Source organism: Periophthalmus magnuspinnatus, chromosome 6 (assembly GCF_009829125.3).
Source record: "Periophthalmus magnuspinnatus isolate fPerMag1 chromosome 6, fPerMag1.2.pri, whole genome shotgun sequence".
Taxonomy (NCBI): Eukaryota; Metazoa; Chordata; class Actinopteri; order Gobiiformes; family Gobiidae; genus Periophthalmus; species Periophthalmus magnuspinnatus.
In genome coordinates, this window is record NC_047131.1 from 8,197,820 (window position 1) to 8,210,289 (window position 12,470).

The 12,470-nt window shown below is 41.4% G+C and overlaps 1 protein-coding gene across 1 annotated transcript in view; it reads left to right on the forward strand.

Moving 5' to 3' along the window:
* Nucleotides 1-12,470, forward strand: part of cttnbp2 (cortactin binding protein 2) — a 59,803-nt gene that overhangs the window by 11,385 nt on the left and 35,948 nt on the right. The window contains exons 2-3 of the mRNA XM_033968314.2: nucleotides 628-735; nucleotides 9,112-9,339. Coding sequence (XP_033824205.1) covers nucleotides 628-735; nucleotides 9,112-9,339 — 336 coding nt within the window. The remainder of the gene's footprint in view (nucleotides 1-627; nucleotides 736-9,111; nucleotides 9,340-12,470) is intronic.

The following is a 12,470-nucleotide window of genomic DNA, read 5'->3' on the forward strand; positions in this document are numbered from 1 at the left end:
TGAACCATGACTAAACCAGGACTATAGAAGTACTAAATCTGAGACTAAACTGGGACTAAACCTGGACTAAACCAGGAATAAAGAATGCTAAATCTGAGACGAAAGACTAAACCTGGACTAAGGTTGGACCAAACCAGAGCTAAATCAGGACTAAACCAGGACTCTCCTCTGTCTATTTTCTTGTCAGCTGAGATGCTCCAGATTCTTGTGTACATTTTTGTCTCTAGTGTTTGTCTTTGCTCTGGTGTGAAGTGTCTGTGAAGGAATGTAAACTTTAAGTAAATCCTCTGCTCCATCAGACCCTCTCCTCTCCATGCTCTGTACCCTGCATCCTCTGTATCATCTGACTGTCCATCTTTAATTGGATTCTGTTCAAAATTCACATTTTAAACTCTAGAAGTGTAGAAGAACTCTAGAAGAAGCTAGAAGTACAGGGTTAGCAGAATAAGACAGGAGATGACGTTTGTGGAGAAAATTATGATACTTTAGACTTTGCAGCCTTTGCGTTTTGGGCATTGCATCCATTCAAACTGTAATTTCCCAAACAAACCTGTTATGGGGACTTTAAGAAATAATCTTGCATTCCTGTATTATTAACGTTTAGCCTTGTTTTTGTGTTTGTTTCAGAAATGTGGTCTGAACATGGATAACCTGAGTAAGCCTGAGCTGCTCACTCTGCTCAGTATCATGGAGGGAGAGCTGGAGGCACGAGACCTGGTCATCGAGGCACTGAGGGTGAGTCCGTCTGATGCATTCACCTTTTCTCTGTTCAAAGGGGACGTGTCATGTAAAATGTACTTTATGAGATTTTATTTGTTATAATGGTGTTTCTTCATCATTAACTTAACATGAACATTACAGTGGAGTTGTTTCATGCCTGTATAATCCTGTGCTGTATTGAGGCTTGAGTGGTCAGAAAATGTTTTCACTTACCCCCTATCTCAGCCCACTTCTGTGTACTTGCATGCGACCCTTCAAAACATTAAGACTCATAGACTCAAAAGGTTCAAAAATGTCACAGCAAATTTTCAACCTGTTCCAATTATTAAGCATTTTGTAAATCAAATATAGATAGATATAATCACTACATACAAAATAATCTTTTCTTCTAAATACACTGCTGTGACCATGACTGTACACACTGGTCACAGCAGAGAAAATGACACAAAGACAGACCCAGGGCCACTTGCGCAGACAGAGGCAGGAGGAGACTGTCGCTGATATTTAGTTGATCCAGGTGCCCTTGTCAGACGACCGTGTCAAACAGCAGTGCCCATTTGTACAAGAATACATAATCCAAGTTTTTTTTCAAACTTTTTCAATTTCAAACTTTTTTACTTTTACCGTGGCCTTTGTAGATTGGCCTGAGGTTGGCCATGTTCACATCACTCTCGGCCCACTCCAGAGTCCGAGAGGAGCTGCTCCGAGATCCCCCTCTGATGTGAGTGAGAATGTGGCTGTTGTGTTCACACCGGCCCACGAGCACCGCACTCGGAGGGAATGATCTTTTACATGGACCTAAATAGTGTCAGTGTGAAATCGACCTCACACACCTGTTTGTCTACAGTTTCTGTTTGTTAGCTCCACATCTATTGAACTAAGAGGCTAATCAACTACTGGTCACCATTATTCCAATAAACTGTCCCAGCCCAATTTAACGGCAAACAACTGATCACTGCAATTTTTAAAGTTATAATGAGATATGATGAACCCAGCATGAACCATAAACTGTGATCAGATCCAAACAGGAGCACACACAGGAGCATTTCACACGCTCCTGTGTGTGAAATGGGAACCTCTGGGTTTAGACGAGGCTAATGTAGGTCACTCTGCTCTATTCATTTAACAGGACAAAAATACTAGCCATCATTCAGCCAATCAGATGCCTCTGTTTGTCACAAAATAATTGATTAGTAACAGCAACTGAAGGGTGTTTTAATTATGACTGTGGCAGATTATCCTGTCTCCTCTCAGTAAGGAGGTTGTGGGTTAGACTCCGGATCTCTCTGGGCCACAACCACCACCAAGACTAGACCAGGACTAAACTGGACTATGACTAGATTGGGAAACTAAACCAGCACTAAACTGGCACTAAACTGAGACGAAACTAGGACTAGGCCTGGACCAGAGACCAGAGACCAGAGACCAGAGACCAGAGACCAATAACCAAAGACCAGTGACCAGAGATCAGACCAGACCAGGGAAGAATGTGAATACTTTTGGACTTGTTCAAAATATGCTCTGTGAACTGAATCTTGATTTTAAAACACAGATTGTGAATCTAATTGAAATATTTCAAATGAGTAAATTACAATTTCTTTTTTTCCTTCAAAAGGTTTGAGCTGTGCTCCTCTTTGTATCTGGTTCACCTCAGGTCTCCTCTGAGCTCTGTAACACAATCTGCCCCTGTGTCTGTACTGCTGTAATCTCATCACACACTCACATAATATATCTGTATTACAGTATAACACTGAGCCTGACAGACAAAACAATGGGAACCTGCACATAGATATGCTTCAGTTCTGGTTTGATCCTGATTTGGTCCTGGTTTAATTCTGGTTTGGTCATTGTTCAGTCCTGATTTAGTCCTGGTTTGGTCCTAGGTTTTTCCTGGTTTTGTTCTGGGTTTGTCCTTGTTCACTTCAGTCCTGGTTTGGTCTTTTTAGTCCAGGGTTAGTCTTGACTGAGGCCTAGTTTGGTCCTGGTTTAGTCTAGTTTAGTCCTGGTTTAGTCCAGGTTTAATCCTGGTTTAGTCCTGGTTGGGTTCTGGTTCAGTCCTGGTTTAGTCCTGGTTTAGTCCTAGGTTTGTCCCGGTTTTGTTCTGGGTTTGTCCTTGTTCACTTCAGTCCATAACATCCCTGTTTAGTTCCTATCAAGCCTTGGTTTAGTCCTGGTTCTGTCCTGGTTTACTCTTGGTTTTGCCCCTGTTTAGCCTGGTTTAGTCTTGGTTTAGTCCTTGGTTTAGGCTTTGTTTAGTCCTTGGTTTAGTCTTGGTTTAGTCCTTGGTTGAAATTTTGGTTTATATCTGACCAAAGGTTGGCACGATTTGAGAGTTTTAAATCCTGCTTTAATCCTGGTTTAGAGATGAGATTATTGTCCTAAAATGTGCACTTTTGAGTTGTAGCTTTGCCGACTCAGAGAGCGATGAGACTGAGGAGGAAGTGAAGAGGCAAGTGAGAAACCCGATCCACAAATGGTCCTGGATCAGATCTAGTCTCCACGGCAACGGAGACAGAGCCGTGAGCCGATTGGTTAAAAAATAATCATCAAAGAGAAGAGAGGGAGAGAGAGGAAGAAGATCAGAAAGAAGAGAGGAGAGGAAGAGAAAGGGAGATTATGGACAAATCAAGATTATTTGGGTATTCACTTTTATTGAAAAACTGTGTCCTCTCTCTCTCTGTAACTACTGCTGCCAGACTCGTCATTTTAAAATCTTCATATTGTTTCGTTGTGTTTCATGTTTTTTCACTATTTTGTTCATTAAAACAAGATTTGAGCATTAATAACAGACACATCAGGCGCCTTCTTTCTCCGAGGTGGCTCCCGGTAGTGTTAGCAGACAAGTCAGCTGTGTACTGTCTGCATTTAATTTCAAAGTGTTTTATTGTCCAAGAATGAGGAAGTGCACTGTTAGCTTGCTAGTTGTTAGGCAAAACTCTGCTCTGGCCTCTGAGGGTTGTGAAATGTGCTTATAAACTCATTGTGGTGAGTAATTACGATGTTCTGAATGCATAAGGTAAGTGAGGAATAACTTTGGACCTCTGCAAACCGTTTAAAAAAATAGTTCTGTTTTTCATGTTTTTAAGCATCTTTAAAGCTTGACTAACATATTTTAAGACATGTTTTTCCCCATTGACATTATATTGTCTGTATATCATTATGTTATTGGGATACTCAAAAAAGTTTTTATAATCGACTAGTATTTCAGAATTGATTTTTTTTTTTTTTGGCAGCAGAGATGGAGAGAGTTTTTCCTGACCACAGCGGACTGTCTTAGGTTTATGTGCACTTTTTTAATGGTCTGGACTGTGCTGATGTAGTCTTCCCTGTGAGGAGTAGCAGAGCCAGCAGAGTCCACACTCATCACTATTGGACTGGCCACTGTTTGTGCTGAAGTCCTATCTCCAGACCTGGGTCTGGTTTTGGTCTTGGTTTAGTCCACTGGAGAGATTAGACCTGGTTTAGACCTGGTTTAGACCTGGTTTAGACCTGGTTTAGACCTGGTTTAGACCTGGTTTAGACCTGGTTTGGACCTGGTGTAGACCCGGTGTAGACCGGGTTTAGCTATTGTGAAGGAGCAGCAGTGACACTCGTCACTATTGGACTGACCTCTGGTCTGGTTTGGTCCTAGTTTTGGTCTTGGTTTGGTCCAGTGTCGAGACATTGATGAGACCTGATTCAGATCTTGATTAGACCTGGTTTAGACCTGGTTTGGACCTAGTTTAGATCTGGTTTAGACCTGGATTAGACTTAGTTTGGACCTGGTTTAGACCTGGTTTATCCATCGCGGAGGAAGAGCTGAGTCCAGTCACATTCAACACTCCTGGTTTTGATCTTGATTTGGTCATCTACTGAGACCTTGATTAGACCTGGTTTTGACCTGATTTGGATCTGGTTTAGACCTGGTTTAGACCTGGTTTAGACCTGGTTTAGACCTGGTTTAGACCTGGTTTAGACCTGGTTTAGACCTGGCTTAGACCTGGCTTAGACCTGGCTTAGACCTGGTTTGCACCTGCCTTTTACCCGGTTTAGCTCTGGTTTGGATCTGGTTTAGAACTATGAAATTCAACACATCTGGATGGTCCTTTATGTCTGACTCTGCTTAAGTCCCATCTGTGGACTGGATTCGGGTCTGGCTTTACCTGGATTTAGCCCTAATGCTGCGATATCAGATTTCCTCGCATCCTTATCTGCCCTTTCTGTCGACAAAGTGCCTTTAATATAGTGAACAAATAAATCCCATTTTGCCACTTTGGCTCGTTCAAAAAGTGGGTTCCCTGTAAGTTAGATTCAGAACTGCTCTGCACAGAGGCTCGGGCAGGACCGCTCAGAGGAGGGACAGTGGCTGTAGGAACGCTCTGTGCTGTGAGAGCAAAGTGGCGGAGATGAGATATATGAATGTTAAAACACAAACCCTGCATATTTGAGTTCTTCTCTCAAACAGAAAAGACACTGTACCACCTTGTGATTTCATGTGGTAATACAGGAAGTGCTCCACTGTGTTTTTAAACTCCACACACCTTCACTACAATCATATGGATAATTTCAGTCCTGGAATTGCCAATCTTTACAGAACTAAAGGTAAAAAGTGCCTGTTAACTTGAAAACCATCATTTCATCAAGAGTCAATTTTAACATAGGACGTCTTAACTCCAGTCTAGTTGCCAGATCATAGAAAACAGTTGGGGGAATGCTCTTTGACCGTTGCCAGTTCTGGCTCAAATTGTACACATGTGATTCTTTGTTGTTGTTGCTATGGTGATAAAGGAGACATATTATGCAGAAATGACTTTTATGAAGTCTTAAGCTTGTTATAATGGTTCCTCTCATTATCTCACTCAGTTGTATTTTGATTCCTGCATGTTTCAGTAATGTCGTATTGTTCTGTGTTCAAGGCTAGAGTGCTCAGAAAAATTTCAGATTTCACCTACCCCCTATCTCCTTGTACCTATTAGCAAAGCCATTTTTCAAATCTAAAATACACAAATGGGCAAACACAGATCGTAGAATCGCATATGCCTTCTTTAATGATGTTGTTATGTTATGATTATTTATATGATGTTTTAAAGTCTCATTCTAACTCCTTTCGGCGCCTCTTATGTTTGTGTGAGGAAATGATCCGTGAATGATGAAATGTTTGACACAGATTTGACGTCCCCTTAGTTCTGCCTGATTTCTCCATTATCACGCTAACTAGCATCACGAGCTAACGGCTAACGGAGGAAACAGAGCAGACAATTCAGAACTCCACTCAGGCAGAAACACTGTAATAAGTCACTGCACTCCTGTTCCTCTGTATACTCCGTCTCTGTTTTATTATACTGCAGATCGCATTTTGTAATTATTTTTATGTGAAGTTAATTTTGAACTTCATAATTTGCTTGCTGTATTTATTTTGGTATTAACGTCGAAAAATATCACTTACTAGCCTAAACAGCAACACCGCTGCACCACTGGTTTAGCAGGGAGTGCACTCTTAGCAACGTTATCAATCAAACCCGCTGCTAACGCTAATGCCTGATTTTGTCTGTTATTACTGTTCATATCTTGATTTAGAGACAAAATAGCGAAATGAAAATGCCAGAATCATGTAGAGTTTCGGGGAGAGGGGCAACAGTTTTTTAATAGAAAGTGAATTGGAGCCAGAGTCAATAGAGCCGGAAGTGCACCCATACTCACTTCCTATTTGCAACGCGGCAGCTAGCAGATTAGCTCTGTCCATTTAAATATATCTCTGTCATCTTATTCAGTTCTGACGTTGGCCAATCTAAAAACTAAAAAAGCAAAAGTTACATTTTGTTTTGTTTATCTGATTTTTGTCACGTTATATCATACATGCTCAAGTGAGTATCTAGTTTTAAGAGTAGTTTTTAGTGTCAGTACATAGCTTGGCTTTTGGTTTGATTTAAAATTCATATAGAAGTCCATAACTGTGAATATCGTTTTAATATTCTGCATGCACACTGGGAAAAGAGTGATTTAACTGGCTCTCTGGAGAAATCCGACTGTTATCAGACTATGATTGGATAACGAGCATAGTGGGAGTTCTGTGTGCGCTGAATAACTGTAGCGAATGTGCTGCTAACAGTGAGTCAGACATCACAGGCCTTTAAATGTCAGCTCTTTATTAGTTTAATTTAAGTGTGGCCTACAATAATGAACCTCCTTAATACATGTAAGTACACAGGAAAACAGTGGAGCAGAACCAGAGGCACCACACAGGGATTATGAAGGGGACCAGGGGTAGTTTCATAATAAGGCTAAACTTTTAGAAAAATATCTAAGTGCGACTAGATTTGCAATTTATGTTTTAATAATCAGATGCTGTGTCAGATGCCCTCCCATCCTCTTATATCCCTGTAGTGTTAGACTGACATGGGGCTGGTCAAATGTCTATAGTCAAACTCTTCAGATGTTGTGGTGTGGTTGGGTAAATACAGAGGTAGAATGGAGCTTGTCACTGAAAGAAATGATCAGAGAAAATATTTGTGTTTTTAACTTTCATAGTTATAAAAATGTAAAATAATGGTTTGATCAGAGAGAGGGTCTTTCTGGTTGCGTGTCTGGTTTGAAGTTGACGTGTGCTTTTTAGTGAGACATATTTGAGTCTGTGGGCGTTCTGTGTTACATAACCAGTTGCACCTGACCTAAATATTCACAAATGTGCAAAAGAACAATACAACTCATCTTCCTGTATCATTGTGTCAGATGCCCCCCCTGTGTGTTAGATGCCCTCTCATCTCCCTATATTCAGATGCACCTCTTATCCCCCTATATCCCTGCGGGTCAGATGCCCTCCAGCCCTCTTGTATCCCTGTGTGTCAGGTGCCCTGCCATTCTCCTATATCCCTGTGTGTGTGGCAGATGATCTCCCATCCCTCTATGGTTATCCTCGTATAGGATGGGAAACCTCCTATATCTCTGTGTACTAGATGCCCTCTGATCCTGCTATCGCTGTATGTCAGATGCCTTCCCATCCCCTTATATTCCTGTGTGTGAGGTGCCTTCCCATCCTCCTATAGTCCGTTAGTGTGAGATTCAACATTGTAAAATTGGCCAATTAATAGATTAAAGAAAGTTAACAAAGTGTGCATCAATCCTGGACTAAACCAGGGCTAAACCAAGTCTAATCCAGGACTAAAACTGGTCTGAACTAGGGCTAAAACGCCATAGTGCACATATGTCAAACTCAAGGCCCGGGGGCCAAATGTGGCCCTCCACATCATTTTATGTGGCCCTCGGGTAAACTAAAAGGTATGATGGTCTTAAAATGTAATTTTATCAGGAGATCAGCAGTTACACAGCCACATTTTTACATCTAGGCTAATGCATATGCAATATTTGTAACTTGAACAAGTAATAAATACAGAAACAGTTAATTAACAAGTTAAAAAAGTAGTTAGATTTATTTTACATCCAGCCCTTTGAAGGCAGCTATTTTGCTGATGTGGCCCCGGTGAAAATATGTTTGACACTCCTGCCATAGTGTATCTGTAGCGCATTGACAGACAATTGAACAGATCAATATAAACTTGGAGAGAGCAGCTCAATGTTTCCCAGAGATCGAACCGATGAACTTTGAACTCTGACCTCTTCACAGAAATCCACTCTGCCACCAACACCTAATGCAAATGATACACTATGTGATAATAGTGGTGGTATACTGTTAATGGGAGCTCATTATAAACCAGGACTAAACCAGGTCTAACCAGGTCTAAAGTAGGTCTAAAGTAGGTCTCAAGTAGGTCTTAACCAGGTCTAAACCAATTATTCCTTTATTAACAAATCTCTTGTGTTTTTTTTATTGAACTCTTAAAGTGTGAAAGGTACATGGGTCAAAGTTCATGGTGGATTATCGAGAAGATCAATATAAAATTGAATTAGTGAGAGCAGGCTACATTTTAAATCCTGGTTTAATCCTAGTTTAGTCCGGGATTAGTCCTGGTCTAGTTCTGGGCTACTTCTGGTTTAGTCCACATTAGACCTGGTATGATCCTGGTTTTGTTCGGCTTTAGTCTTAGTGTGCAACCATTGAATTAAGACATGGCAACAGAGGATGAGGAAAAGACAACTGGAAAAACAGGACTGGACCAGAGTAGACTGTGACAATGGAAAGAAGTGTTTATAAGGAACATAAATGCATTTTTTGCCCTACTAAACTGGATGACACCAGATTGATACATGCGGCACTATGGAATCTGGAAAGGCTTTCACCGAAAGTGATTGTCAAAAGATAGAACAACATGACAAATATGTGAATCTGTCAAATCCAGTTGAGAGAAAAGCACCAGCTTGTCTCCTAACTTGTCTCATAACTTGTCTCCTCACTTGTCTCCTCACTTACATCCTAACTTACCTCGTAACTTATCCACTTGTCTCCTTGCTCCCTAGGCCCAGAGGAAGGAGGTGTTTCTTCAGGAGCGCTACGGACACTTCCAGCTGAGGGACCCCTTCCTGGCTCTGCAGAGGGACATGCAGTGCTCTGTCTCTGGGGACAAAGACACACGAGTCCCAGGCTCAAGCCCCATGGCCGTGCTGCAGGCCGTCATGTCCCACTGCAGGAAGATGCAGGAGAGAATGTCTGCGCAGCTCGCCGCCGCAGAGACCCGGCACAAGAGGGTGAGAGCTGCTATAACGGGTTTAGACAGAGTTTTTTTCTGGGTTCAAACCAGGTTTTAGACGTGGCTCAGACCAGGGTTTGACCAGGTTTAGACCCGGTTTAGACCGGACTGGATTTTGACCTGGGTTTAGACAGTGTTTATACCCGGATTTAGTTTGGTACAAGAGGGTCAGAGCTATTAGACTGGGTTTAAACCTGGGTTAGACCTGGGTTTAGAAAGAGTTTAGAAAGGGTTTAGACTAGGCTAGTTTTGTCTTGGTTTAGTACTGGTTTAGTCCTGGTCTAGACCCTTAGACGATTTTCAGACTGCGGTTATTGCTGGGACAAACCTTGTTATAGTTGTGAATCATGCTGCAATGATTAATCTGATTAATCATGACTAGTCAACAACTAAAATAGCCATAGTCCCCATAACTTCATGGAGACAGAGAAGTATAATGCTATACTGTGTAACACTCCAGCCAAAGCCATGAGATTCACCATATAACTTTTCAGGTGGAGAGTCTGCCATCTTGCATTTGTTGAATTACAAGGCTGTGCTCACCTTTCCACAGATCTATAATTTGGTCCGGTGGCCTCGCCTCCTTGTCTCCATGAAGATACATTTTAAAGTCATACTATGGGACATTTCAGGCAAAGGGATAACAGTTTGTAAACAAAGAGGTGGTGTCCCTCCCCCTGAGAAGTTACATAGTTCAGTTGTGATTTTGAAGGTGGATTTAGTCTGAGTTGACTTAGTTAGTTGTAATGAGAACTGAAGCCTGACCTTAATGGTTAGTGGGCGCATGTCTCTACTCTCTTAACTACAGCTGGGAGCCCTGAGAGAGGAGCAGAAATATCCCGTTACACTTTTAAATCTAATTCATTCCTCTGAGGCGAGGTCTACCCGGCGACAAGGGCATTCCGGTGAGCGCCGTGTGTCATTGGTGGAATTAAATGACCCAGGGCGGCGTGTGATTGGCCGATTTAAAGGCTCAGATCTTGTATGACAGGAAGTAAAGCTGTGTAATCTGCTTTGACATGAGATTTATATGAGACGAAGGATTATTCACACATTCTCCTCCTCTCTGTATGGGAAGAGAGAGTGGAAATGACTAACCTAGTTTAAGTGTTGTATTTAAAAAAGTTGTGTTTACATTTGTGTTAGATGCCTTCCCATCCTCTTATATCTGTGTGAGCTGCAAGTTTGTGATGTAATCTGGTTCCATATTTATTTTCCTTTTGAGTGATGCATGAAAATACTATATAGAGGGGTTATTATGCAAAATCCACTTTTTTGTAGGTTTCATCCATGTTGTAGAGATGGTTTCAACGGTGGTCATCTGGACACTGTTTTTGAAATCAAGGCATTTCAGCTCCTATCCAAAAGCTAGAAGCCAGAAGCATAATGACCCATAATGATGTTAGCTAACAAACAGGGCAGGGCAGTTTCACTCTAAAACTCCTTCCTTTGTGGCTAGATGTAGTGAACTCAGAGTAAGATAAATTCTAGTGTCTCAAGCCAGTACAAATTGAGTACAAATTGAAAACGTTGATGCCGTTTCTACACTGAATCACTCCTGGACAAATGAAGGATTACACTGTCCCCTTCTTACAGTGGGGCAAAAAAGTATTTAGTCAGCCACCAATTGTGTAAGTTCTCCCACTTAAAAAGATGGTCATCACAGGTACACTTCAACTATGAGACAAAATGAGAAAAAAAAACATCCAGAAAATCACATTGTCTGATTTTTTTTAAAGAATTTGTTTGCAAATTATGGTGTAAAATAAGTATTTGGTCAATAACTAAAGTTCATCTCAACCAGCCATATTCCATCTTCAATGCCCTTGCTGATGAAAGGAGATTTTCATTCAAAATTTCACGATATTTGGCCCCATTCATTCATTTCTACACAGGTCAGTCGTCCGGTCCCTTTGCAGAAAAACAGCCCCAAAGCATGATGTTTCTACCCCCATGCTTCTCAGTAGATATGGATATGGTGTTCTTTGGATGCAACTCGGCATTCTTTCTCCTCCAAATATGACAAGTTGAGTTTTTACCAAAAAGTTCTATTTTGGTTTCATCTAACCATATGACATTATCCCAGTCCTCTTTTGAATCATCCAAATGGTCTATAGCAAACTTCAGACAGGCCTGGACATGTACTGGCTTAAGCAGGGGGGACACGTCTGGCACTGCAGGATTTGAGTCCCTGGCGGCGTAGTGCGTTACTGATGGTCATGAGAGATTATCATTGGTCTTGTATGTCTTCCATTTTCTAATAATTGCTCCCAAAGTTGATTTCTTCACAGCAAGCTGCTTACCTATTGCAGATTCAGTCTTCCCAGCCTGGTGCAGGTCTGCAGTTTTATTTCTGGTGTCCTTTGACAGCTCTTTGGTCTTGGCCATAGTGTAGTTTGGAGTCTGACTGTTTGAGGTTGTGGACAGGTGTCTTTTATACTGATTACAAGTTCAAACAGGTGCCATTAATACAGGTAACGAGTGGAGGACAGAGGAGTCTCTTAAAGAAGTTACAGGTCTGTGATAAAAAATTCTACAATGTGATTTCCTGGATTCTTTCCCCCATTCTGTCTCTCGTAGTTGAAGTGGGCCTATGATGAAAATTACAGGCCTCTCTCATCTTTTTAAGGGGGAGAACTTGTGCAATTGGTGGCTGACTAAATTATTTTGCCCCACTGTATCTTGTTAATAATGTTCCCTCATCAAAAACATTCCTGAAGTGGTTTTAGATGTCATCATTGCATGTTGGCATAATCTAGCAATCTCTTCCAGGCCCTATTTGAATACTTCTTACGGTTAGCAGACCACAAGTGTACATCAAGACCTGCGCCATAATTCACCATGAATATACAAAACCATGATGCAAAACAATACACTACAACTTCACAAACGATGCAGTGTTCAGTAGCTTCATTAGCAGGATGCACATTGATTGTGTTGTGACAGCTCTCTGAGGGGGGAGTGAGGGGAGACTCAGAACCTTTATTGTTTTTGGCAAATATATAATTTTCAAAACAATCAAAGGTACCATGGTGATCTAAATATCTTATGTGTTTAGCAATTAATACCCCATAGGAGCGTAATGCCCCTCTTTAATGCCAGCTCCAGCTACTAGTGACTTTCATAAGC